The sequence below is a fragment of the Falco cherrug genome, chromosome 8 (assembly GCF_023634085.1).
Source record: "Falco cherrug isolate bFalChe1 chromosome 8, bFalChe1.pri, whole genome shotgun sequence".
NCBI lineage: Eukaryota > Metazoa > Chordata > Aves > Falconiformes > Falconidae > Falco > Falco cherrug.
Window position 1 is genome coordinate 15,978,319 of NC_073704.1, and position 25,824 is coordinate 16,004,142.

Below are 25,824 nucleotides of genomic sequence, written 5' to 3' on the forward strand. Positions count from 1 at the left end.
CATGAGAATCTAGAAAATTAAGAGAATCTTCTAGAGCAAAATGAAGCTTTTCTTTTTGGTTTGGTTTTTAAAAGGACTTGAATTAAAAAAAAAATCAACATTAAGTGACAGATGTGCTTAATTTTTAACATAAATAATTGCTAAAGGAAACAGTAGCAACAAATACCACCACTGTGTCTCAAATAAATAATTAAGATACCACACTGTACAGCTTATGGTCTTAAAGAACAGAATTCAAGTTTTAAAGACGACAACTAACCTTTCTACAGATAACCACTCTCACATTTATATCTGATCTATGAGCCAGATGCACTATAGCTATGAGATCTTTATAATTCACAGCAGGATCTGTAGGGGAGAAAGAAAAAACAATACAAACAGTGTCATGCAAAAGAATGTAACAGCTAAATATTTAAAATTGCCTTGGAGGTCACCTTTACAGCCAAGGGTAGTAAAAGGAACTACCTTCAGAGAACTAAATTTAGAAGACATTAGCTGAAACTAATGGGAACTTTGAATGGAACAGCTTTGTAAGGTAACAGTTCTGGTTTTCCTAACAAAAACCAAGTATGTTTGCCTCTGAGCACTAATGGTAGACACAACACTTGCCAATTACCTGCATATAGAACTTGGTTAAGGAGGTTTTTAATCAGAGAAACAGTAACTGGTGATTCATTCAGAAGGAGTCCCAGTCCAGAGTATCCCACTTCTCTGAGTCTCATACGGTGCTTACTACGTTCATAAACTTTAGTACATTTCAGCATCTCTTCCACTATCTGCAAGAAAAAGTACACACAAATGCAAAATAAAAACAAGGGAGCATCCAGACCTCTTAAACTTAATTGTGCACTATATAACATGCTGGTCCACTGCTTTTCAGGTTTACTTTGTATGCCAACTCAAACAACATGGACCTATTATTTTTTTTAAAGATCCAAGTACTTTATTTCAAGAGAACACCAATTCCACTGTGACTATGGCAGTAAAAAAAAAGCCATAACAGAAGACAGAAGAAAAAATGAAAACTTTGATGATTACTATCTTTGCAATTACATACACTTCTGCAGTCAGACCATCGAAAAATGCAAATTTACATTCAATTGATTAATTTAAGAACTTATAATTCAATTCATTACCTTAAACACAAGTTCTCTAAGCCTGTCAGAGTACCTCTGATGCAATAACAGTGCATAAAGAATATCAGCATTCCCTGGTTCAAAAAGCAATAAAAAAAGCTGGTCTGGAGTTGGGCTAGAATGAAGTAGGCTGAAGAGAACGTCCAGAATTCCACAGAGCTGCAGAATTAAGACAACTAAATTAATCCACAGTTCATTCAGGCTTCATGGTCTGTTTAGGGAAAAATTTATTGGCTTTTAAATTTTACTCTTTGCTTGCTATAAAATAAACATTTTGTCTACTCAATATTACTGCGTTTAAAATTCTGGGTTTTTGAAACATTTTTTTCTATATAGAGAACAACTTATCAAACTGTAATTAGAGCTACAAAGCAAGTTCAATTTCTGTTGATGTCTACAAAATAGAAATGGCATCATTACAATTTCTGACCAGTTCAAGTCCAATTAATCTGGTTTGGTAAACTAAGAGAACTTTCCTAATGCCAGTATTACACATCATGTGCTTTCTGCCCTCTTCAGGAGAAAAAAAAATAACCAGCAAAAATATGGCCAGCTGCAGAGCATTTACTCAGGTTTCCGATGTGCTTCTATAACCAGCCCCAATTACAACTAAACAGAAGCAGGCATAATTAACACTTCGCTTGTGGTCTTTTTTTGTGCGTATGTGCCCCCCACCCATCCCTTTTAAGCACACAAGACAAGATTTCTAAACACCAAGAAGAAAAATCAAAACATGAGCAGTTTAAACTATTAATTTATGCCAACTGGATACCTGCTCCTCCTCAGTGGTGGCAGCTATGTATCCTACAATGCTCTGTATTTCTTCATGTGTTCCACCTTTGCTCAGGAAATATTTGATCAGTCCATAGAGGGATGTCCGTATTGTTCTAAGGTCATCAGGAGCCAAATCGCTGTCTTTGCAGCCACTCCTATACACCGACAAAGACAACCTAAAGAAGCTCTTCATGACGCATTAATAGCGATTTGATCATGCTAGTTCTGTAATTTTTCATCTACCCAGATATCATGGCACAAGCTATCAATTTTTACAGATGTAATACAACTGAATAGTAATAACCAATAGTAGATTAGACTTACTAAGGCTATAAAAGCCCTGAAACGTAGACTTGTACTGACTTGATACAGGTCAGGATTTCAGGTTCCCCCCTCCCACCTTCTAAAGGAAAAGGCAAGGTCTCTAGCCAGTCTTTCTCCATGACATAAGTATATTCATAAGCAGATATAAATCACCAAGACTGAAAGCTAAACTTTTAAATTCCTAAGAAAGTCCTAGTTCATTAAGTACAATATTCCACAAGGATATAAAAGAATTTAAAATTATAAACATCCTCTCTTTTCATAATGGTAAAAATCCTCCATTTTGTAATTTTAATGTTGCTTCCAAGCACTAACATTGACATATATTTTATAGAATCCTATCATAAAAATTAAAGCCAAGGAAAAGTAGCAATTAAATCAACCAGAAGCCAACCTGCAGTTTTATTTATTAGTTCTCTCACTAGGACAATGGGGGAAAAAACACAACAGCCACATACAATAAATGAGGTAAAAGAGATAAAATTCATACCCATAATAAATCCTGAGCGTGTCTAAAAGAAACTGCACACCATATTTCTTTCTGAAGAGTCTTCTGCTGTCTTTGATGATTGTAGAAAGATACTGTATATGCCCTACAATATGAAGTTTTCTATTAGAACCTAGATACTTATTTATGTCAAGTGAAGAATACTGTCTCTTTGTGCAGTTGCCCAACTTGAAGAACTCACCAATTCTAAAGGGGAAGTCCCCACTGTTCCAGATACTGAAGTCAAAAAGTAAGTGTTGATACATCTGCTGCAAAAGCTGCATGTTCTTTTCTACTGAGACTTGTTCTATCAACAGCTGTACAGCCATGAGTACATTCACATCCATTAAGTTGCTTGGCACCTTTAAAAATAACAACAGGCATTAGCACTCAAAATATTCAATTTCCTAAACAATCCTTTATATTTTTTTAAAACCAAATTTTGAGATTCTTTTATCCACTACAGCAATGTCTGCTTCCATTAAAGCAATACAAGAAACACAAAACCAGTCGTGTTTGAATAATCATACAACACAGTATCTATAATAAAAAAAGGCAGAACATGAAACAAAGACAAAACACCATGTTTCACTTAGCAGATCAAGACCAACTCCTCACACCTCCTTGTTTTCAGAAACACAAGAAAGAAAAACATGTATTGAGACCTTTGAAGACCCTCACAATCCAGCCAAACTAGGAATGTTTCGAAGTCATCAGGACTGAATTCGAAGTAATACACTACTGAAGGCTGTTTCTCAAATTTGCTCACCTTCTGTAACAACGCTCCTAAGGTGGCAACTCCATGGGAGTGAATGAGGTTTTCTTGATTAACATGATGTCTCTGAATAAAGTGTTTTATCATCAAGATGAAAGTTGCAACAATGTTCTTCTCCAGACGGGCTTCTGCAAAACAGAACAGTACCAAAAGCCTCATGTTTATTGCTGGACCACTGCATAAAAGTAGAGGGGAAGAAGTAAAATCAGGTGTTCATATTCCTCACTATTTCCTGAACTTCTCAACTCCTTTTCTGTTTGTTCCCTAGCTGTAGGCTGTCTTTAGATTCTTCCAGTGCAGAGTCACATTCATTCCATGCCACTCCAGAACAAAGCGACCCTGGTCCTTACTTCAGCTGCTTCATCCATCTGGCTGTAGGTTACAGACAAACTTCTCTTCAGTTACAATCTTTTACATATGCTGTAATTATTCTCCCTCTGTAGTTACAAACTGACACTTTCTAGCCATGATACGCAAAAAATTAAGAGACAAAGATGTATTTTTTTTTTTTTTACTTTACCATTTCATATTTAACACACACACAAAAAAACTGTTTTTCCTTGCAAGGTGTTATTTCCCAGTTGTTTTATTTCCCAGTTCTTTTTGTTAAGATCAAAGCTCGTTGTCAGTATTAGCACAGTTTTTACAAATCTATTTTTAAAGCTTCCTTCCTGTTTTTTAAAAATACTGAAATCTGATAGAGTGTTCAAGAGGTAGGAGTCTGAACATTTTCCTAAGAAAATAAAAGTTTGGTTAAAGGCTAAACAGTACTGTTCTGACCCTACAAAGTCTTTGTGTGGCTGTCTGACCCAGCACTAAAATTGTAGGAAAGCTCCTCCTGTTGATATTAGTAGACTTTGCATCAAACGTAGTTTCTCAAAATAATCAGAACAACTTTTCAGAACAGAAATTAAAAGCCTGCACTTTTACACTAATGTAAAAGATGAAAAGAAAAATAATGCTATTAAATATAGCTACATTTGAAATACACTAGTAAGTTAATTTTACATAGTGCTGAACTCCTGGTGCTCAGTACCTACATCAGATATCTAGGAACAGAAAGGCTTTCAGCTTTACATAAGTACTCCAGAAAAGCAAGCACATAATAAAATTACTTCCTGTCATTCACAGGAAGGCTTTTAAAAATCAAGCTTAAAAATTATTTCAGTTCAAGTGTACTTTCCTACCTGACGCCTTGGTGGATGACAATACCACCCAGTCTCCCTCTACAGGAGTAACTAGTTCTGGAGGTAGAGTTCCCCCTTCAGACTTCTCAGGCATCTGTCCACCGAGAAAACTGATCTGCTCCAGCAATGGAAAGAGCACATTTACTCCACCAATACAGTTGATCATATCCTAAATCAACAGGAAAAGGAGAAAAATGTAATCATAAATAAAATCCCCTAAACTATGTAACAGAAATTTACTCAAAATACAAGAAATCTTACATACTCACAAATTAATCAGAATGTTTCACATGCCACTTTCAAACTAGTTTAAAACACTGTTTAAGAAGAGCTGCGCAAGTTTTAGACACTGTAGTTAAACACACACCTTCCTGTCAGCTCTTGTTTTGAAAGTGCATTTTTACATTTCTTCCTCCTCCCCCAACTGAAACATGGGAAACTGAGGGATACAGATCTTAGAATCTTCTGCTAAATATATTTTAAAAATGGGAAGAATTTATTTTTCAGATTTCTAAGTTACTTCCAGCAAGCAGTAAGAAAAGAGGATGCACACCTGTGTTTTACTTTTATTACTGCAAGATTTCAACTTCAGATAGTTTAAAAAAAAAATTTTTTTAAAGTAGCTTTACACATACCTCAATTCTAAGCCTCTTTTAAAAATTCACGTCTCCTAAGCTGCCTTTCCCTACCCAAGCTGGGATAGGAAGAGACTTCAAACAATGCTTATTGTGGTAAGGTACAATGTATTCAAATCAGAAGATTTCTAGAAGTGACTTACAATGTCACTTAAAAAAACAGGGTCTCAGCAAGCTAGTCAGAGACACCTATTCATTGGACTAAGCTGGGCAATTGAAAACTGTTGTGTAGTAAAATTTTCACAGCCAAAAAACCCCAATATCCTGCAAGCCAGGATTAATGTGGGATATCACTCTCCCTTCCCAGCCAAAAATACTGGAGAGAAGTGGAGAAAATCATCCTTTCTTTCTCCATCATTTTCTATTTTTTCAGTTGTTACTCTGATCCATGTGTCTTTATGATGACACCCCCCTTCTCCAGCCCACGAAGGTGAATTTAACAAAACTGCACAGTTAAATTAAAGGGGTTTTTTTAAATCTGTAAAATTGGTCTCATGGATGTAGCTTTCTATGTTTGTTGAGCTAAACAAAAGGCATCACAGACTTGCAGTTTTGGGAAATGGAAATCAACTTAAAGTTGAAAACCAGAATTTGTCTGACCCACAATACAGCAGCAAAGGCATTAACTTTTTCCTCACTGTAGTCTTCCTCAAGAGGGTGCTAAACCCCATCATGTTTGTTAAGGAATGATTCTCTTAAAACTTGTACTCTTATTTTCCCATAAAGCTAGAGATACAAACACTCCTCACCCACACCTCTTCCCACTACTGGGTACAGAGAACAAACTGCAGTATTTTCAGACTATTCATATCAGCAAAATTAACTAGGAAGTTTCTAAATTTTCTCATCATTACTATCCACAAGTCAGCTTATGCACAGTGTAGCTCCAACAGTATTTCCTTATTTAGTGTGCCAGTACAGTTGATTGTTCATTGTTCTTTAAAAATAAATAAAAAAAAAAGACCAGCTCGTATTTATTTGCTCATACATTTTTCCTCAAGACAAAAAAAAAAAAAAATGTGGTACTCTACTCACAAGTTTCCTACACTCAGATTTGGATTTTATTTTTTCTCAAAGCGAACAGTCCTTAATCAAAGATTCTGCCTATTAAAGAGTACTGGATACATTAAATCTAAATTTAAAAGAAATAAATCCTTATTTATGTCATTGGTTTTGGACCAAACTGTCAGTCCAAATAACTTTATTTCTTCATGCACAGAACTAAGCCTGACTGATTTTTTTATATTAATGTGTGTTAGTGATCAGGGAACAAAAGCAGACAGGTACAAAAAGATATTTATTAAGCTGGTGTGCATTTCACTGTTTCCTCCTCCTCTACATGACCTAGCAAGTAGAAGACCATTTACTATTTTACACAGAAGATATGTAACGGACATGTAACTTGCCTAAATGGTATTCTGTTTGTGGAGCACCATCAAAGTCTGAACCACTAATACTAAATCTCATTGGCAGTGTTAATTTGACAAATCGCAAGTTTTAATTCTGTTGTATAAAGTCAGATTTGAACTGTCAGGGGCATGAGACTAAGAAATGAACTGATTAACCAGAAGGGCATAAGGGCCCTACATGTTGGTTAAGAAAACAAAACAAAGACCGACCAAAATATAGGTCAGTTTTGCTATAACAGAATGTTCGAGCATGAGACTAGAAACAGGTCTAGCCTGAAATTGTTAAATTTTAAGCTCCAATTGCAACTACTAGCAGAAGTTAAGCAAAGATGATTTGCATAGCCTGTAACAATCAGATAACCCAATGTATCCAACAATAAGGAAAATATATTGGACAACTCATGTAAGCAGAGACAGAATTAGGTATCCCACTTCAGTGAATATTTGGCGTTTTCTCTGAAGTGAGGCTTTTGGACTGTGAGATCACCTAGCCCTGCCAATCCCAAACCAGAAGTAAATGAGATAGCTAGATTAACTTATCTCCTAAAAAGATGCCAGATTCTTGTATTTTAACTCCACACCTTTTCTGAAGTTAGACTGCATCGCAATAACATTTTTTTCATACGACTAACAGTGCAAAAAAGTCACAAGTGGTAACTTAAACCTAAATTCATCTAATTTAGAGTTTAAGACTGTAAGAAAACCATGACAGAATCCCCTAGAGATGACCAAATGCTTTCAATACACAACGTGCATTGAACAGATGATGAAGAGTAGTCAGCTACCCCAAAACATCTTAATGCATTATCTATGACATTAAGAGCAGTAGCTAGCCCTTGTAAATTCTCAATAGATGTAATGTAACAGTACTCCAGCTACGGCATTAACCCATTAATTCTCATTACAAAACCATGCTGTATTTTGCATTATGATAACAACTTGCAGCATTCCAAAAGTTAGGTGAACACACACAACCACTGTCATTTACATCAGATTCTGCTTCCTCGGTATGCATTTACCTTGATGTCCCAGTTAACTACTTTGTTTCCAGTTAGTCTTCCATGTAAAAGATTTGCAGACAGGTCAAGACAAATTGGGTTTCTGCAGGCCTGTTAAACAAATGAAGAGGCTACAACATCATTTAGGAAACAAGTTACAGATCCTCCAACACTTCAGATTTCTGAATGATACACATTATATATTTCAGGAAGTTAGTGCCACTGTGTTGATATTAAAGTATTTAATTTGGAACCATTGGAACATCATATAATGTTATCTCAGATTTGACATTCACAATTGTACAAGGTAATTCTGCCCTTTTGCCAAGAGTAAAACCTACTATCTCTGCACAGGACTATAGTTTAAGAAAGCTCTCGCTGCTCCTTATCTTCCCATAATAACCACAGCATAAAGATGGCAAGGTCACCTGTTCTATGGAACAGCAACAGCAAAGGAAAAAAAAAAAAAGACTGTCTAGAACATACTGTGAAGTTACTGCACACTGTGTAATCAAAGAGAAATTATGTATTGTTTCATACCTTTGGTGTATAATGAAGCAGCACCTTACTGGGAAGGTCTGCTACTTCAGCTTCTTGAGACTTCCATGGAGTTAAACAGTTTGGACCTATGAAAAAAAAATATATTTATAACGTAAATATTTAGGAGTCCACTGGATATTGATGATGACCATCACAAATTTTATACTACTATACTTTGTTGCAACAACAAATAGGACACTCTGAACCATACCTATTTGAGACATGCTTTGAAGTAGTCTCTATGACTTAAATCATTCATTCCATAGGGTCTGCTTAAAAAGAAATACATTCTTGATAAAAAGCTACAACTATACAAAGAGGTGGATAAAAAGCTACAACTATACAAAGAGGTGGATAAAAAGCTACAACTATACAAACAGGTGGTTTTCTATACATTCAAACAGCTCTAAAGTTTCTGACTTCACAAATGCCTATCTCATATTTGTCAACAATCCCTTTGTCATCAAGCCCAAATGTCCAGAAAATGACTAATTTTCAAAATAATTTTGTTTAGTAATACAAAATATTTCCCTTAGATGACAGAAGTGTTTTTATGCTCATCTTTAACAAGCTCAATTCATGATGGAATTTAATACCTTAAACACCTTGAATTGTAAGACATAGCTTATCAGAGTATTTTTTTAAATGGCCCCTTAATTATTAACTGATTCTTGTGGAGAAATCCTCAAGCATAAATCAATTTTGAAGTACCCTATCAAAACAAGAGTAATACTTTAAAGAGTTAACTGTAAATTCACATGTAGGAAAACTGTAGCAAAAAAGTAAAAATTACAAGTGAAAATACTACCTAACATTTTGATTTTGGCAGTTCTGTACATAAAATAAATAGATGAGCTCATGCAAACATAACATTTTAAACAACACTTATAATGAAAATACTTAAAATAAAAAACTGTTTATTCCATTTTTAAGCTTGTTTGTTACAAGGCCCTCTCACTTAGGTCAGCTCTTCAGCTCTTCTGGTTTGTAACTTCTTCATTATGTGTCTGTGTAGAGCAAAGCTCAGTGGGGTCTTTTCCATAACTCATTCCTTTTATGCCACTAAAACTAGTACAATCACCACTTACCTGCTAAATACAATGCTTTCACCTGAGGAGGTTGTAGTGCTTCATGAAAGATTATAACTGATCCAAGTTGGCCCTCCAAAGATGTCGGACATCCCCATTCACTGTCCTGAGTCCCTGCTGAGATCATCTTGGTGATGAGCTCTGGCTTTCCAAGCATCCCACCCCAACCTCCTGTAGAGAGAATGCCCCCAAGTGATGTCCGATGGGGCATAACAGGGGAGGAAAAAGGCGGATCTGGTATCTGAGATGGAGGAGGAGTTGTTGTTCTTTGACCAGCTGAACCAATGCAGCAAGAAGTAAAAGACTGAAGAGTCACACATGGAAGAAAAAAAACCAAAACACATACTGTAAATCTAACTTCCTTTTTTCACAGTTTACAAAGTAAATCTGAAGACTCTCTCTGGCAAACCTGAACTAAACCAACTAAATTGAGAGCAACAAATTCCAGCATGCCCCGGTACAGCACAGCACAGTAGGCCAAAAAAAAGAGCATATATCTTCCACAAGAGTAGAGTGCCCTTGCTCCAATTAAGAGCAATTTGGTTACCTCAGCTGTTGTGTCACCTGTGGCAGGAGCAGAGGCAGGAAGGATGGTGCTCTGGATACCCTGGTAAACACTCCTCTTCTGGATTACGTATCAAAATACTAGCCCAGCATATCTGCTACTGCACATTTCTTGTATCAGTTATTTCACTCAAATAGATGCTCTCATGGGAAGCTTACTTCTCTTGCTTTTAGCTACCTTGATGTTTACAGTGCTTACTCTACAAATGGGCCAAAATCCAGAGTTTTATCTTGCAATTGAAATTACATTTAATCACATTTTTTAAGCGTTATACTGATTTTACTATGACTGTGTCCAATTTAAGTATTCACTCAACATATTAAACAAGTATCAAATTAGAACTTACAAAAGAGGGAAGAATGTTTAGTGTTGTAGCCCTGTTTAAAAAGGATTTGTTCCACAAAAAGAATGGACAATGCTTACAAAGTAAACCAAACATGACACATATTCATTCTGATGGCTGGTGTGGTTTTTTAGGCTAATTGTGTACACACTTGAAATTATTAGATTAACCTGCTTATCCAGCTAATAAAGCAGGTGTAAGATTAGCATATTAAGGGAACATAGAGAAAATACCAGTAAGAAAAGTTACTGCTGAAAACAACTGTGAATATTCCTCACTGGGTACTGTCACACCAATCCTACAGGGAGAGCTGTGATTTATTACATTTCATTCAAATTATGTCAGTACACTCAGGTAATTATTTTGAGGAAACACCCACAATCTAATCAAGTTGGTGTTTTTTATTTGTTTTGTTTTAAAATTGAGATGACTAAACAAGCATTAATTAATGCTTAATTATATAATTGATACTCTGGATACTGTCCAAAGTTGAACAGAAGCTTATTAGCAATAGGCTAAGCCATCTTAAACTCTTATAAATTTCCAAATTAGAAAAGGCAACTATGTTCTCATTGTTCCATGAGAGCTCATCACAACAGGGGTATGACTCAGGAGGTGAACTTACTTCATTCATGGCAGGGAATCGAAGTGGGGCAGAGACTTTCTGCTGTCCATTGACGTAGATGTACACAAGGCTCTGACCAAAGGGCCTCTTTCCAGGCATGTGAACAATAGTTATGTTGTGCTGGTTAAGTGATATAAAAGAATTCAGTCATTAGTACAAAGCAGTGAAATGACTGTATGGAAATATTTAGCTTCCTTCTCTACTAATCTGGTGAGGAAACCACTTCAGACAATAAATCCAAAAGCATCAAGAAGAAGAAAAGACCACCTATCAGCTGCTTCTATTTTAAAGTGGTTTACACATAAACAGGTTTTTGAAGAGAAACAGATACAGCTCTTTTATGATAATGCACATCAGTCCTTAAGTATGGGAACAGAAAAGGGCAAAGCAGAAACAGTAGCATATTTTGTTCATTCACATGCACCACAGCCACGTATGCTTGTTATAATTTAATATAAAAAAGTCTGCAGGTTAAAAAAAAAAAATCTCTAAGTACTGTCCTGTAACCAGCTTATCTGTAACAAATGCCTAATAACATAGGCATAATTCAGCTCAATCAACCACTGTTCTACATGGAAACTGCTTGCGCTATTCAAGATGGAGATCATTCATTACATTAGAACAGATCTAATATGACAAAACAGACCATTTGTAAAACAACCAAAAAACTGACTTTTGAGCTAACAGTACAACCCTAAACAAAATGTTTTTCAGTATCAGATCTTACCCAGAGAGAATCAAAAAAACAATGGTCAGGTAGCATCACCGTTGCATATTCCCTCTTTGTGCAAACTGCAACCACCAGTACCCCAGAGCACGTAATAAATGCTTCAAAACCCATACCGCTTCCTGTAAAAAAGCTGCATAAAGAGACAACAAGACACACAATCACTTACTTCATCAAAACTATTGGAAATCATCTAAGAGTACGTTCATTAAGGAGAGAACCAACTTAAGCCGTTTGTCACTGGTCCAATATTTACTATTTGACTGGCTGTTGTTCTTGTTCCAAAAAAAAAAAAAACAAAAAAAAACACCAAGACAAAGAACTGCCTCAAGGAAGGGACCCCAAGGCACAGGACAGGCAGGCCAAAGGTGATCCACAAAGCTCTCAAAGCAGGTTGTAACCATCCATCTTTTACATGAAAACATAACCTCAGTCCCAACAAGTAATGCTTCAAGTCTGACCCACACAGCTTAAGCAAAGTCCTTCCTGCTGCAATCTCTGAAAGTACAATATTGTAATAAAAAACAGACTGGCCCGCAACCAGTGCCACTTTCTGTCAATTAAGTTGTGGCCATCAGCCCCTGGTAAAGCTACTACTATTGCAGATTCATGACGTTACTATTACAGTTAGTAGATCTGTTTTCTCCATTTCCTTCCTTTCACATCATAGTGTCATACACAGATTTTTATTTTTTGTAAACACCAAAACAGCACATGAAATAACTCTTCTGGAAAATGCAGAAAGTTCAATGTTTAATTTTATACCTAAATCTGCATTAAAACTGTAAGACAATGTGTCATCTGTGATTTTTTTTACCTGTGACTATCTATCAAAAAGAACCTTGCCTTAGTGCCAGATTCAAATGTAGTCATTCTTATATATCTTGCTTCACTCATATAATGAAGAAAATCAGCTGTAAGCAGCTATCTACAAATCAGCCCTGCAAGCACAAGTTTGCCTTGAGAAACCTTTCATTTTTTAAGCACTTGAATACCAAAACAAAATAATATAAATTATGAACGGCTATCAAACCTGCTACATACCCTTCGGCACCGTTAATCCAAGTGGATGCCTTAACTACTGTACTAATATCTGCATCTATTGATATAAAGCACAAATACACTCGGAAAGCATGAATGTGATAAACAACCTCAACAGACATAAGCTGTCTCACAATCAAACACCATAAAACATAGCAGCTAGATAATTTTTAATTATTTTGGTTCAGGTATGTGTTTAACATTTCAAGTTGAAACTGCAATTTTAAACATCTGCTTTTTTGTATTAATTTCAATACACTACTGTTTCAGTTTCCCAAAACTAGAATAATGTCTTTAAAATCATACATAAAATGGTAGAAAACCAGTCAGTTATTGGTATATCATCACACTGAAATACAATTACAGCTTTTTTTCTTTAGTGCAATTCCACATTGGTTTTCTAGAACTACAGTCTACTTAAGATCATTAGCGGGTCACACTGACAAACCCTAGAAAGTGTGTTGTGGCAGTTCATCAGGCGGCACCCTTCATCAGGGCTGCACTACGCAAATACACAGGGCAGCCATGGAATCCAAAAGGGTCTCCACCTGCCACCATGGTTACTCATAAATAGAAGTAACACTCTAAAACACAAGGGTTTGGAAAATACTAATTCTGTTACAACGAGAGCTACATTCTTCAATATTTCCCCTGAAACTGCAGTGCAGTAAAATGGATTGAAATGAGCAGGAGATCCTTCAACGAGTATTCCCCCATTCTGCATTTTGTTTGCTGCTGAAGGTTAGTACCCAGAAAGTTAAATTATACCAAGAACCAGCCATGTTAATGTCTACTATGTAAGCAAATGAAAGTGCCCTTTTCACTGTGCTCTCCTATAGAAAACAGATCTCATTACTTTTACAAGACGTAGTGAGAAGGCTGTTCTGTTCTGGGGTGGGGGTTTCTTATATTTTGTTTGTTTAAGCTATGAACTTTAACACAATTTGTAGTTATGGATACTGAAACTGTAGACAACAGAGCATTATACTGGAGAAAAATCATGCTTATTCCTGTAACAGCCTGGCTCTGGTGACAGATCAAACTACTCCCTTTCACAAACCAAGCATTATACATTGCATTCTATGAAGATAAGCAGAAGTACCACATGTCATAGGGTACCATATGCCACAGGGAACAAACGACCTAGATTTGTGCTGCTGAAGTAGTTATAGAAACTATACCTATAGAGTTGCTTTCTCTTGCCACTTTTGCTAGTTGCGCTAGGGTCCACCCGGTCCTGGTCAAGACAGAGCCAAGCGTTGAAAGAAAATGCAGAGCCTGGCCACTTATGAATTGATGGAACAGCAATTCCGGCCATGCTGTGGTACAAGTTGAAATACTGCAAGGCACTAGCCATGCCCTGCTTCCGGGCCATTGCTAGAATGGCTCGCATCACTGGAACAGCGTAAGGGTGAGCTTGTTTTGGTTCCTCAGTCCTCAGGAGCCGTATTAGTTGAAGCAGTTCTTCTGAGCCCATCGACTGGCTCCCCAAAGACCCCAAAAGGGCAATCAGGTTCTCTGCACAAGTACAATGGAGTACAGAGTGGGAATTTAGTGTCTCAATGATACGGATGACCATGTTTGCATTGACACATGTGGCACGACTCTGTCTGTTAATGCAGCAGATTCGCCTCAACCAATTTGAGATGAAAATCTGCAGGTCATGTGATTCTAGTTCTGGAAGCCACTGGATAAGCAGCAATAAGGGCTGGACATTACTAATGCCTAGTATCCCAACAGCCATGTGGTCACCTTCAACAGCCTGAAAAACAGCAGAAAACTCAGACATAAAATATGATAAAATAGGGATAGAAACACTGTTGAAGAGATATAAGCATTTCAGCACTCAAAGCAAGCACATCTCACCATATTCATGAGTTCTTCCAGCAATTCCCGTGAGGGTTGACCCAGCGATTTTAGTACCTCATATATGTGTGCATAACCAATCCTCTCCTTGAAGACCTCCTGAGGATAAAAATCCCAGTCTCACTAACAAATAAAATTGACAAGATTTGCTTGTCTACTGCAGCAGGTTCTAATTTAACACAATATTAGACACAAAAAAATTGGAATGCCAGAATAATGTTTTGCAGGCCAGAAGACTCTTTTTGGTATGTCCATTGTGCTATCTCCAGCACACTGCAGATGAGAAGGATCTCCCTGCAGCATGCAGAGAAACAAAAGATCAAAGTTACATTTTAGTAACTACCTATACAAGAATATAATTGCTTGTGTATAATCAACATGATAATTCTACCACAAAATACTAATAGCTTCATTTTTTAATGCAAGCTATAGCATGAAATGAAGGGATTCCCCTGAGAATTACAAGTATTCAGATATTAATTTCTGAGTGAAAGTTTTTCCTCGATGAGCTTGATTAAAAGCCACCCATCCTAAACACTTCAAAAACTAGAGAAGTGTTCCAGAGAAGTTTTTTGAAAATAAATTGGTTTTACATGAAGAAAAAAAAAAAAAGTCAAGTAGAAAAATCCAAACTAGCATCCATTTATGGTTTAGTTAGTTAACAGCCAACATATCACACTCTTGGATGGATACTCTTTTCCCAGCTGTACTTTGCACTGAAATGAAGCTGGAGGGGTTTTGTTGGATTTTTTTTTTAAGGATCGATCTGTCAACAGAAGTGAGATGATTGCTTAAGTAAACATGGAAAGAAAAAATACATTATGTTGCAGTGGAGGTAAAACCGAAAACTTTACTGACCCTTTGTGAATCACAGCCAGTCTCCACCTCCAGCAAAACTCTTCCCAGGCTTTCCAGAGTCAGTGGAAAAATAAGCACTCTGAGTAATGCTCTGGAGGAGCATAACTGAGCCTGTCACTTATCATGCAGACTGTATTGCAAGTGGCAACCAAACTGAATGACTCCCACTCTTCCTTTAGTCTCCACTGTGCATCCACAACCCTTTCCCTGTGCCAAGACTAGGGAATCATTCAACCACAGGGTGACTCTAATGAACTCAGTAATCAAAGAGCAAATACACTATTTTTCTGTAGCCTTAGCTTCCAGTCAGATTCACAAACTAACCACAACCTATCCATTTATCAAACCACAATAACTACAAAGGACAGGCAGGGGAACAACAAGACCATTTGGATGGCAATACCATCCCAAGTTAGTTTAAAGCCATGATAAAACTACAACACAAGCTCCTGCCTGACAATTCCTGCCAATATCCATTAACTGTACCCCACATACTCATGGGACAAGTAATGATGTACTTCCTTTACAGAGGTTGCAACTGTCAATAACTGTCTGGTCTTGCAGTTTTGATAGAAAGATGGCTCAGTGTCCAGTCATTAGACACATATAAAGGGATAAGGGACGCTAATCAGCTATTCCTATCTGGCAGGAGTGCGTCAACACCATCTGCTCATCTTCATTGGCAAGGTTTATCAAGATATTGTGATAAAAACACTAACTAGAAGCAAGATCAACAAGCTTACAGCAAACAGACCTCTGCATATATAATACCGTTACCTTAGCAGCTGGAGACTTGTGCATTACTGCTGTGAGGGCTTGAATGGTTGATACTGCCAAGCAGTCTAGGTGTCCCTGAAACACCTGAAATTAGTAGGTAAAAAAGTTACACACAAATGCATAAGGACAGTTCAGCTCCAAAAATCTATACTGTGCCCTCCTGCCAGGAAGGAAACCAAGAGTTTGCTAACATGCTTCAAAAATCATCTCCCCACCAGTCCAAATGTTATAACCCCATGGCCTACAAGGAATCACGTAACAGTAGACAACTAACCACATACTTCCAGAGGAGAGAAGCATTCACAACACACATTGCACTTCAAATATTCTGATGGACAAACAGGTTTTCCTCATGCGTCTAATGGACAACCTCAAGAGGGAGGGAGGAAAACAAGTTAGGAAGCCTCTTTCAGTATGTGTGTATGTGCTGCTGGACAAGCGCACCTGCAGTTCTTGTAAAGTGTTTTCTTTTCCATCCAAGTCCCTACATGCCAACATAACACACACATAAATTATAAGAGATAAGTCACACCAGCACAGTAGGTGGCTGCCTCACCCATAGCCTTATCATATTGATTAACATAATCTTCCAATCTAAGTCATCTTCTGAGAGTAGGGGGGGGTATATAATTCTCATTTAAATTGGTATTTCTATGGTGGTTTTAAGGGCAAAAACGTTGGAGTACTATTTTGCATCCATCAGTGAACCCAATTAGCCAAACTGTGCAAACAAACATACTCTGTTTCATCATCTCTGAAATACTGTATCAAACACTTTGCAAATAAAGTATCAAGAATCAGAAGATAGTGTTAGATGTGAAGAAACATTTGCATGCGGTTAGAGTGTTACACTGAGTTTCTAAAAGAAGTCAAAGCTGTTAGTTAGAAGCACAATACATAGATTACCATACCTTGTATTTAGTGTTTCTTTACATTTTTACTCAGAACAAATCATTCTACTATAAAATCAATGCGACAACAATTTACATATTGAACTTCCCACAATATTTTGGGAAAATTAAAACAACAGGCTATTCCTACCTCCCTGATTCAGCCTGTCCATTGTTTTGTGAACATCTGTTCTTGATGACAAGCAAAAAATCAGGACATCAAATACAACCATTGAGATTCACAAACAAGGCCCCAGAATCCAAAACACCACAGTGCTGAGACAAAGAAGCAAAAAAGAGGAAAAGGAAGGAAAGGAAAAAAAAAATCACCACCACGTTGATAGAATTTATTTCTATTTCATTCATGTACTTCACCTTTTCCTTAAAAGAAGCATAACTGAGACTCAATGTATTGCAAATATCTGCAATTTGAAGCAGATTAATAAAACTGAGATTGAATTCAATCTTTTATACAGAAAAAATATTTTCCAGAGACAAGAAATACTGATGTGTGTAGCAACACAAGTTCCTCTTGCCGCAGAAGGCTTAAAGAGGATGGTTAAGGTGAAGCACAGGAATCAGTTTTCCTGTGATTGTGTCTTGACTTGAACTGAAGCAAAAAACAGGTTAGGTAGGTACCTGGTCCTCATTCATTTCTGTCAGTAATTTGTTGGCAAGGTCTTTCTCACTCTTGTCTGCCACTTTATTGTTAGCATTTAAAAACAGCTGTTAGAAACAGAGACAAGAATAATGGAAATAATTGCATTAAACAGTTACCAGCAGCCAAACCCTTGAAAGCTGCCTTGGATTTGTATTTCACATTAAAAAAAAAAAAAAGGAAGAGAAAAAGAAGAAAAAAGATAAAAAGGAAAAAAAAAAGATAAAAAAGTTCTCACACTAGTGAGAGACAATCCTCCATTAATATTAGCCTTCCGTTAATTCTTACAGTATTGAAGATTACAACGTATTTTTGCTAAATAGTAATTGCTTTCGCCCTCCACATTAAATGAAAATATGTGATTGCCAAGACAAGGAAATGGACCTATCTTGAACTTATACTGGTCACTGGCTTAGCAACTGTCATTTCATTTAAAATATGCAACAAGACAGGAGGTTCTCAAAAATTCAAAGAGACACAACAGTGGGGCATCAGCAAAGAAATGAATACGAATTTTTCACCATTTTCCACTTATGATTCATCCTAGGTGAAGACTGAAGATACCAAAACAGAATATTTTAATCTTCAAACAGCAACAGTAGCAGAATTTCTGGGACACACAGTCATTAGGACAGGAAGAAGGGTAAAATACCTCTGCCATCATCCTAAGAACCAGAGAGGTTGTAAATAGCTTAAAATTAAACATACACCTATACTGCATCTTCAGCTAAGAAACTGCTCTGTGAATAGCAGCCAGATGCCTGGTTAGTTCCTGAATTTGCAGGTTTAAAGCTCACCTCAAATTTATAATTGACTGCAGTCACTTTGTGTGCAAAGTTTAGCTGTCACCTAATCAGGACAAAAATTTATCTTCTGTTTTTAGATTCTATTGAGGTGTTTAAAAACCTTTCTGATCAAAATCTTTAAATTAAAGTCCTCCCTCAAAAAAAAAAAACCAAAAGACAAAACAACACTAAACAAAACAAAAACAACTCCAATAGGTTCCTTTAGTGGGTAAAAACTAAGCATTTGTGGTGGTCTCTTTTTCATCATACATTTTATTCCATTATCTCCTAGGCAGTCTTTCTAAAGACGAACGACCTGAGAAATCAACTTCTATAAATCAGGGCAAACAGAAGGACAACGCTCAAGATATTACTTTGACTTACATAGGTGTGAAAGCACATAGTTAGAAACACAGGTCATTTGGAAAGCTACACCAGAGTCAAGAGCACTTAACACTGCAGAATAGCTATAATATGCCTCAGAAGGTTATAACATTAACAAGTGGAAATAAGAACATGAAACAGAAGCAAATGCAGACATGCAAAAACCACCATCAAATTTTCCACATGGGTTACTTCAATTCTGATAACACACGTAAAATGGAAATAGATCCTAAAAACATGTGGATCTTGTAATAAATTCTTCTATTTAAAATAAATATTATGGTTTTTTAACCAGGCATACTGCTACAGGTCATTGTGCTTTGCTCAAAAGTCTCTTCGACAGTTTGAGATTTAGGACCGACAAAGCAGCTTGTTAAATGATTCAGTATAGAACAACCACCGCCTGATATCTCTAAAGTGCAGTCCCTCTTTTCAGATGTCACAGGCAAAAAAGCAACTTTTAGATCATCAAAACTTAACCCAGCAGTTCTGAAAAGCTTTTGTGCAGATTTCTAACCCTAGAGCATAATTAAGTGAAGAGAGTTTGCCTATAAGCCTTTAAAACCAGCAAAGATGAAACAAAAGATTTAAATTTTAGAACACTCTTGAACGCAGATGACTACGAAGTATGACTAGAAGTATGGCCTTCAATACCCTAAGTTCTTTGGGTTATCCGTAGCAGAAACAGTTACATGGATTTTCTTTATGCCTCCTCTCCATGGAAATTTCTTGCACTTCCGATTTGCAAGCTCCAACTCCCATTCTGACCTTCAGATTACGTACAGGCTCTCCCACTATCTGCAGCGCTGCACAACATGCTTTACACAGCTCGCTGGTGAAGCCAGTAGCAAGATTTTCATAGGTAAAGAAAAAAGATCCAGAAATAGGGTCTCCACCCTCAGCTAATACAGAAAAATATTCCACAGCTAAATTCACCTCTGCTCTTCGGCTTTGAAAAACAACAGAGATACAGTATATTGGAAAACGCAAATATACACCTTCCCAGTCTCCACCCTCTTCCCACTTCTCATCCTTGGGGGTATTTTGACTGTGAACGGTTAAAAAACCCACTATATAGCAAACTGTCCGTAATAATATCCAATCAATCACAGTAATATGTGAGACTGTATCACAGGAAAAAACCCTCTGAAGAGGGTACCTTATGACTGACATACAAGCAAAATAAAAATAAAAGCAGCAAGCTGCAAAAATAGAGTAGCTGTTCCTGCTTTCTTAAATCCCATCACTTGTTTATATGAGAGTAGGAACATAGCAAGAGTCTCCATGAACAGGTAAACATGACACTGCTTGATCATTTAATAAGAAACTAAAAAAGAAATTTCTTATGGAGTACAAGGTCAGTACAAAAATAGGCACAGATTCCCAAACAGAAGAGGAGAATGGAAAGGTCAAACAATGTGTTTTCAGGGGGAGGTAAGAAACTACAAACACCATTCAAAACACCAAGTCAGTTGGCATTCTGCCACTCATAACTACAGTTAAGAGATAAACCAAACACATGTATTTTAATATATCACTGCACTGAAATACGTTCTAATCCAAAATATAAATGGATTTGAATCAAACTGCATACCGTAGCTAGCATTAAATTATCTACTACTAGAAGAGCTCAAAATAGTAACGTCACCAACATATCACCAAAAGAAACACAATATTCCACAGAGTTATATCACATCTATGTTCTCTGGCACAGGAAAAAATGAAATCTACAAAGCAATCGGTGGAAGACACTAGCTCGCAAATTATGACCATCTGGAACTGAGATGAAAACACAACATCTAAGTAAACACTAAATCCTGTATAGAAGGAGATGAACAATCAAAGAACATTTGTAACAGCTTGAGCTCATGTTTTATGCCAGCTACACAAGACTCAAATATTTTGAAACACAAAGGCACACCAGTAAGGTTTTTTTTAAATAGAAAAATATGCCTCTGAAATCAGAATTCAGACCTCCGTCTGGCAGCAGTTGTAAGTGACTTCCTAGCAATCCAGTGACAGGATAAAATAAAATAAAAAACCAAACACCAAACCAGCAATAAAAAAAAAAAACCAAACACCAAACCAGCAACAAAAAAAAAACAACCAAACACCAAAAAAAGGGGGGGGGGGGGGGGGGGGGGGGGGGGGAGGGGCTGGGAATCGGCTCCAGTAACACCCTTAACAGCTTTTACAGACTGAGCAGGATCTACAAAGGTATTTTGCTCAAAATAAGCATTCATTGTTTTAATGACAAGACAGACAAGAAACACCTCTACTTCATTAGTGGGGGGAAAGGAAAAAAAAGAAAAAAACCCAACTTTTTTAGAGCAACTTGGATCTTTCAGACCTTTCATGGCATTAGTGGCTCTAACTAATCCAAAGTTTACTTCCAGTATGCAGACATGATAAAATTTTATCAAATTCAGGAAAAATATATATAGGTAATTAATATACCTACAATATTAAACCACATGTTTTATTAAAAATATCCTGATAAGGGAAAATTTACCTTGCAGTTCTGCAACAGTCGAATGAGATGCTCAAAGCAGTTACTGTTAAGGAAAATTGCCTGCAGAACAGGCCTGTCTGTGCAGTCCAACATGGCTGTGATGGTATCTATAAAATTAAATCAGAACTGGCATCAAAGACAAAAGACAAAACACTTCCCAAATCCATCAAACTTGTTTTTTTCTGCACAGTACATAATAAACATGGGGGGGGAGGGGGAAGTTATACAACAAACTATGTGCTGTGAATTCTTTGACCAAGAACAACATGCATTTTAAGCACAGAGCACTAGGCCTAAAGCCAAACATTTTGATGCTGTAAAAATTATCATGTAACCTACTGCATCTGGAAAAAAATTCAGTTACTGAGTATCTGCGATTTCTCTGGGGCTCTGTTTAAAGTCACTGCCATTTGTGAGTACATAAGCAGCATGCTTTTTATTTAAAGCACACAAACACTTGCTTCCTCATCAAGTAACTACTCTGCATTCTACAGTCCACAGCAGCCTTATACCATAAGCATTTTTTACTGCCCCGGTTTTTTTGGAAGTTTAGGAAAAGAAATACTTTTATTTATATTTCCCATTCTGAACATCAAAGTGGAAAAACCTCCAAATCCTGAGCTCTTATCCAGTGACTTAAACCCAAGTGTTTCAGACCATCACTTTTGGCCACTGTTTATAATAACATCATTTGAAAAGTGAACTATCACAAAATAGCCACCACACGGGTAAATTATTATAGAACCATCTTATTCTGCAATTATTAAGATGCTATGAGTATTACCTGTTGCCTAGTAAAAGTTTTGTTGGTTTTTTTTTAATGGAGACTGGCACTCTGTGAATCTTGACACCGGTTAAATGAGAGCAATCTGCTCAGGTTTCTTCTGGGTTTTTTTGCAGCGAATGATTAAAAAAAGAATACATCTAAAGTAATGCCAATGAAGAAATGTTTGAAATTTTTCAATTGCTAAGCCAAGTGAACATGTTTTGGTAGAACATTCAGTCATACTACTATCACGGTTCAGTCATTACTTGCTTCGGAGTTATTATCAAGAGATATGTAAAAGAACTGCACAAGTGGGTACTCACTCAGCATTTGAATCTGTAGTGCTATGAATCTGCTCTCCCATTGCCTGCATCGCCTCGGATTGGGTAAAGCTGAGTGGTCCGAATTAAGCAGCTTGAAATAGTTCTCCAATATTGTACTCGTCTCCACTTGCCGCTGGTCAGAACTGCTGGTTAGAAGGATGTGGACAACTTCTGTCAGGCACTTCAGAGTCAGCTCTGCCTTCCTGCTCACCTCCTCAGGGTTCCTGTCATCCCAGTTGTCACAGTCTGCTAAGACACGCATCAAGACTTCCACGGTGGCAGGAGATACTGCTTGAAGAGCATTCCTCTGAAACCCATGGGGGAAAAAAAAAAAAAGTGATCGAAAAACAGATTCACAATACTTTAAATTTTTTAAATGACCTGCCTGGTCATCATGCTCAGTCTCAGCTTGCCTTCCCTTTCCTGGTGGAGCAATGCCTGGCTTTACTGCTCCCTGACATTTTAAAACGCTCTCTCTTTTGGATCATCAGAAGTAACATTTGCTTGTGACCAGACTAAGTAGCATATTAAAGAAGCCAGGCAAGAGACTGGATGTTGGCTTTACTGATGATGAATATACCCTTTTCTTCACATTCTTTCCAAGATTTTAAGCAGCTTCCAAGCTATAAAGGCTCTGTGCCTCTTACTGAAACAGCCCACCTCCAACACTGGGAAGTAAGCTAAATGTATTTCACATGTTGGTAACAAAACTTCTACCTTTGCAGGTGGGAACCCCACATTTTTTCTTTATGATATGAAATATTACAGTAAGTTCATATGAACGTGTAGTTATTGTAGACAGCAAATTTCTACTGTTATTTGAAATCAGGACCTAGCTTTTCACATTTAGATACTATTGCACAGAATGACCCCAAACTTTGTAAGACAAACAAACAATACATAGTCAATAACAAATCCTTCTCATTTATGGGTTATGGGATATTTCTAAGCCTTAAACAATGAACAGGCATTTGGAGTCTTCAGCAACTGAAAAGAGTTTAGAACATGCTTACCTGGCCACCAGCCACAATAGCTCCAAAAAGATGTAGCAGGCAACATTTTAGGCTTTCCTTGAGATGTTCACTTTCTTGAAAGCATTCTGATTGGATTAAATAAAAAGAAGGATTCCTTACTTTGGTCATTTAAATTAGATAAAGTTTTTCCTCTAAAAAAAAACCTACCAAAAATAACATGATAAACAAAGCTCCCTGTCATCATGCAATTTTAAACAAAATTTCAACTAGGTAATTTCCACTTTCTTTTAAATAAATCAGACACAAACACAATAATTTCAGCATTATCAAAGTAACACAACAGGACCACATTTATCAGGAATTCACAGGCTAGACCTTCAGCTTGCACAAAGCTTTTCACGCAGGCTGACAGAACGACAGACATACAACAACTGTTGATCCGATTCATAATGTAAATTGAGCCCTTTTTGTCCACACTAATAAGAAATAGAAGGACATGCTAACATGCAAGCAGTTAGCAAGAATGACAAAGGTTGGAGCAATTTTGGCACAGAAAGTCTACTGCCATATGCAGTGCAGGTAGCTCAGAAAAAGTCCCTGAGCTTGCCCCCTTTAAGCCAAACTTCCTAGGGCTGCTTGTGCAGGTCTGTAACCTTTCTAGCAGTAGTGTCTTTAATTACGCTGCATCTCTTCTTGTGTCATATCTGATTAGTTATAAACAGCCTGAGGAACTCTTCTTAGCAATAGATATAACCTGGATATTGTTGCTATAGCAATAACACTGGGCTCAAAGTAGCTGCAACAAACTGTAAAGGATTATTTTATTTGGAATTAACCTTTCAATAAAACTTTCAGTAACTTTATCAGATAGAACTGATAATGACTTGGGTTTGTAAAAACTGAGATTTTAGTAGAAACTGAAAATGCAAGAATGTTATATTGATTAAAATGATACTATAACCTTTAAGACAATTACCAATTATCAGCAAGTAAGACTTCTGACTATATACTGAATATATAAACCTGTTTTGAAAGGAAATTGCACAGGTATTTTTTTAATTTGTTCTTCAAAGGAAAGAAAGCTTAGATGATCACACTGTTAGTCTGCTAGTCCCACCACTCTCTTGATTTACAGCTTCTGAATCTTTTGGGGAAGCATCCAACAAATTCAAAAGAGCAGTACCTAGCAGATTGTGAATAAATCATTACACTGGGTAGACCAAAAAAGCCTCAAATAAGTGCTGCCATGGCAGTTGTCTAAAGCACATGCTCAGCAATTTCTTCTTCTGTCTTTCCTGCCAGCTGGCCAACCAGCAGATGAGTATCTGCCAGCTAATTAGTACATTTGTAGCTCAGTCACAGTATATAATATTCCAGGGATTTAGGAGGAACCAGAGTGCAATGCACTGAATGGGGAGGAGGGAACCTGCAGATGACATTCCTCAGCAGCAGCTTTTAGAGTGGGTTTCCAGTGCTTTGGCACAAAGATAAAGGCATTTTCCTGGCATCAGCATTTTGGTCTTTTGGGGAACTAGGCTATTTCACATTACAGAGAGAGGGAATCTCAAGGAACACAAGGAATATCCAACTTAAACCTAGAGACACCGAATTCATAAATGCTACCGCTCCAGGAACAGAACCTTCCTATTTTCTATTAAAGCCAAGTTAACAACTGCAAAAAGGGCTGACTTCAGTCACACCCCCGCCCCTTCAGAATATTCCTGCTGCTTAAGTTCTGTTGGCACTAGCTGCTTCAATTCTGTTGGCCCTAGCACTTTGGTGTGCGAAACTGGCAAACTAGCTGGGCATCCCACCTTCCCAAGATTCAAGTATAGAACACGGCCACATAAGTCCTCCTTTTCCACACAGCCAATCTGTAAGAACACATGAATTCTAAAGTAGCCATCGCGACATTTAATGACTTAAGCAGAGACAAAACAGAGCAGTTTCCCAAACTACAGTCCAAGGAGCATTTGCTAGTTGGATGGCACAGTTCCCTTCTCTCTAGCTGTTAAGCCATATTAAGAGACAAAAATGCATGAACACTTTCCTAAGATGATTTCTCCATGCAAGTTATCATTACAGTTGCTACAGGGATCTTACGTGCAATCACTGTATGTACCCTAATAAATGGGAAAGTTGGCAATTCACAGAACCAACCCTATAAAATCATGTTAGGCATTGAAAGAAAGTCTGAAAAAACTCAGGCTTTCAAAGATGAGTAAGAATGGCAAGATGATGATGCTTAAAGAAAAAAAATAGCAAACAAAGCAACCCACTTCACTCAGTCTCAGAAAGCAAGTAAGGGGCTTTTACATTTATCAGGCATTCTTAGGGGAAAGGAACTTGAAATCACTGAATTCACTCCTTCAAAGAT

At 37.1% G+C, this 25,824-nt stretch overlaps 1 protein-coding gene across 6 annotated transcripts in view; it reads right to left on the reverse strand.

The window, feature by feature from the left end:
- Positions 1-25,824, reverse strand: part of NBEAL1 (neurobeachin like 1) — an 88,715-nt gene that overhangs the window by 35,099 nt on the left and 27,792 nt on the right. For 4 of the 6 annotated variants that reach the window (XR_003561599.2, XM_027810785.2, XM_027810784.2 and 1 more), the window contains 20 exons: positions 23,487-23,572; positions 22,474-22,780; positions 21,385-21,491; positions 17,685-17,771; positions 16,156-16,239; positions 14,521-14,619; positions 13,836-14,416; positions 11,614-11,746; positions 10,887-11,006; positions 9,354-9,657; positions 8,266-8,351; positions 7,747-7,836; positions 4,684-4,852; positions 3,491-3,624; positions 2,924-3,083; positions 2,725-2,827; positions 1,909-2,065; positions 1,137-1,295; positions 617-776; positions 260-348 (listed from right to left, as the gene is read on the reverse strand). Coding sequence is in view for 5 of the 6 variants with exons in the window: in XM_027810785.2 (XP_027666586.2) it covers positions 260-348; positions 617-776; positions 1,137-1,295; positions 1,909-2,065; positions 2,725-2,827; positions 2,924-3,083; positions 3,491-3,624; positions 4,684-4,852; positions 7,747-7,836; positions 8,266-8,351; positions 9,354-9,657; positions 10,887-11,006; positions 11,614-11,746; positions 13,836-14,416; positions 14,521-14,619; positions 16,156-16,239; positions 17,685-17,771; positions 21,385-21,491; positions 22,474-22,780; positions 23,487-23,572 (3,215 nt within the window). In the remaining variant the exon portion in view is untranslated. Of the gene's footprint in view, positions 1-259; positions 349-616; positions 777-1,136; positions 1,296-1,908; positions 2,066-2,724; positions 2,828-2,923; positions 3,084-3,490; positions 3,625-4,683; positions 4,853-7,746; positions 7,837-8,265; positions 8,352-9,353; positions 9,658-10,886; positions 11,007-11,613; positions 11,747-13,835; positions 14,417-14,520; positions 14,620-16,155; positions 16,240-16,429; positions 16,613-17,684; positions 17,772-21,384; positions 21,492-22,473; positions 22,781-23,486; positions 23,573-25,824 lie in introns of those variants that run through there. The other 2 variants (XM_027810786.2, XM_027810787.2) reach the window with 2 other exon arrangements.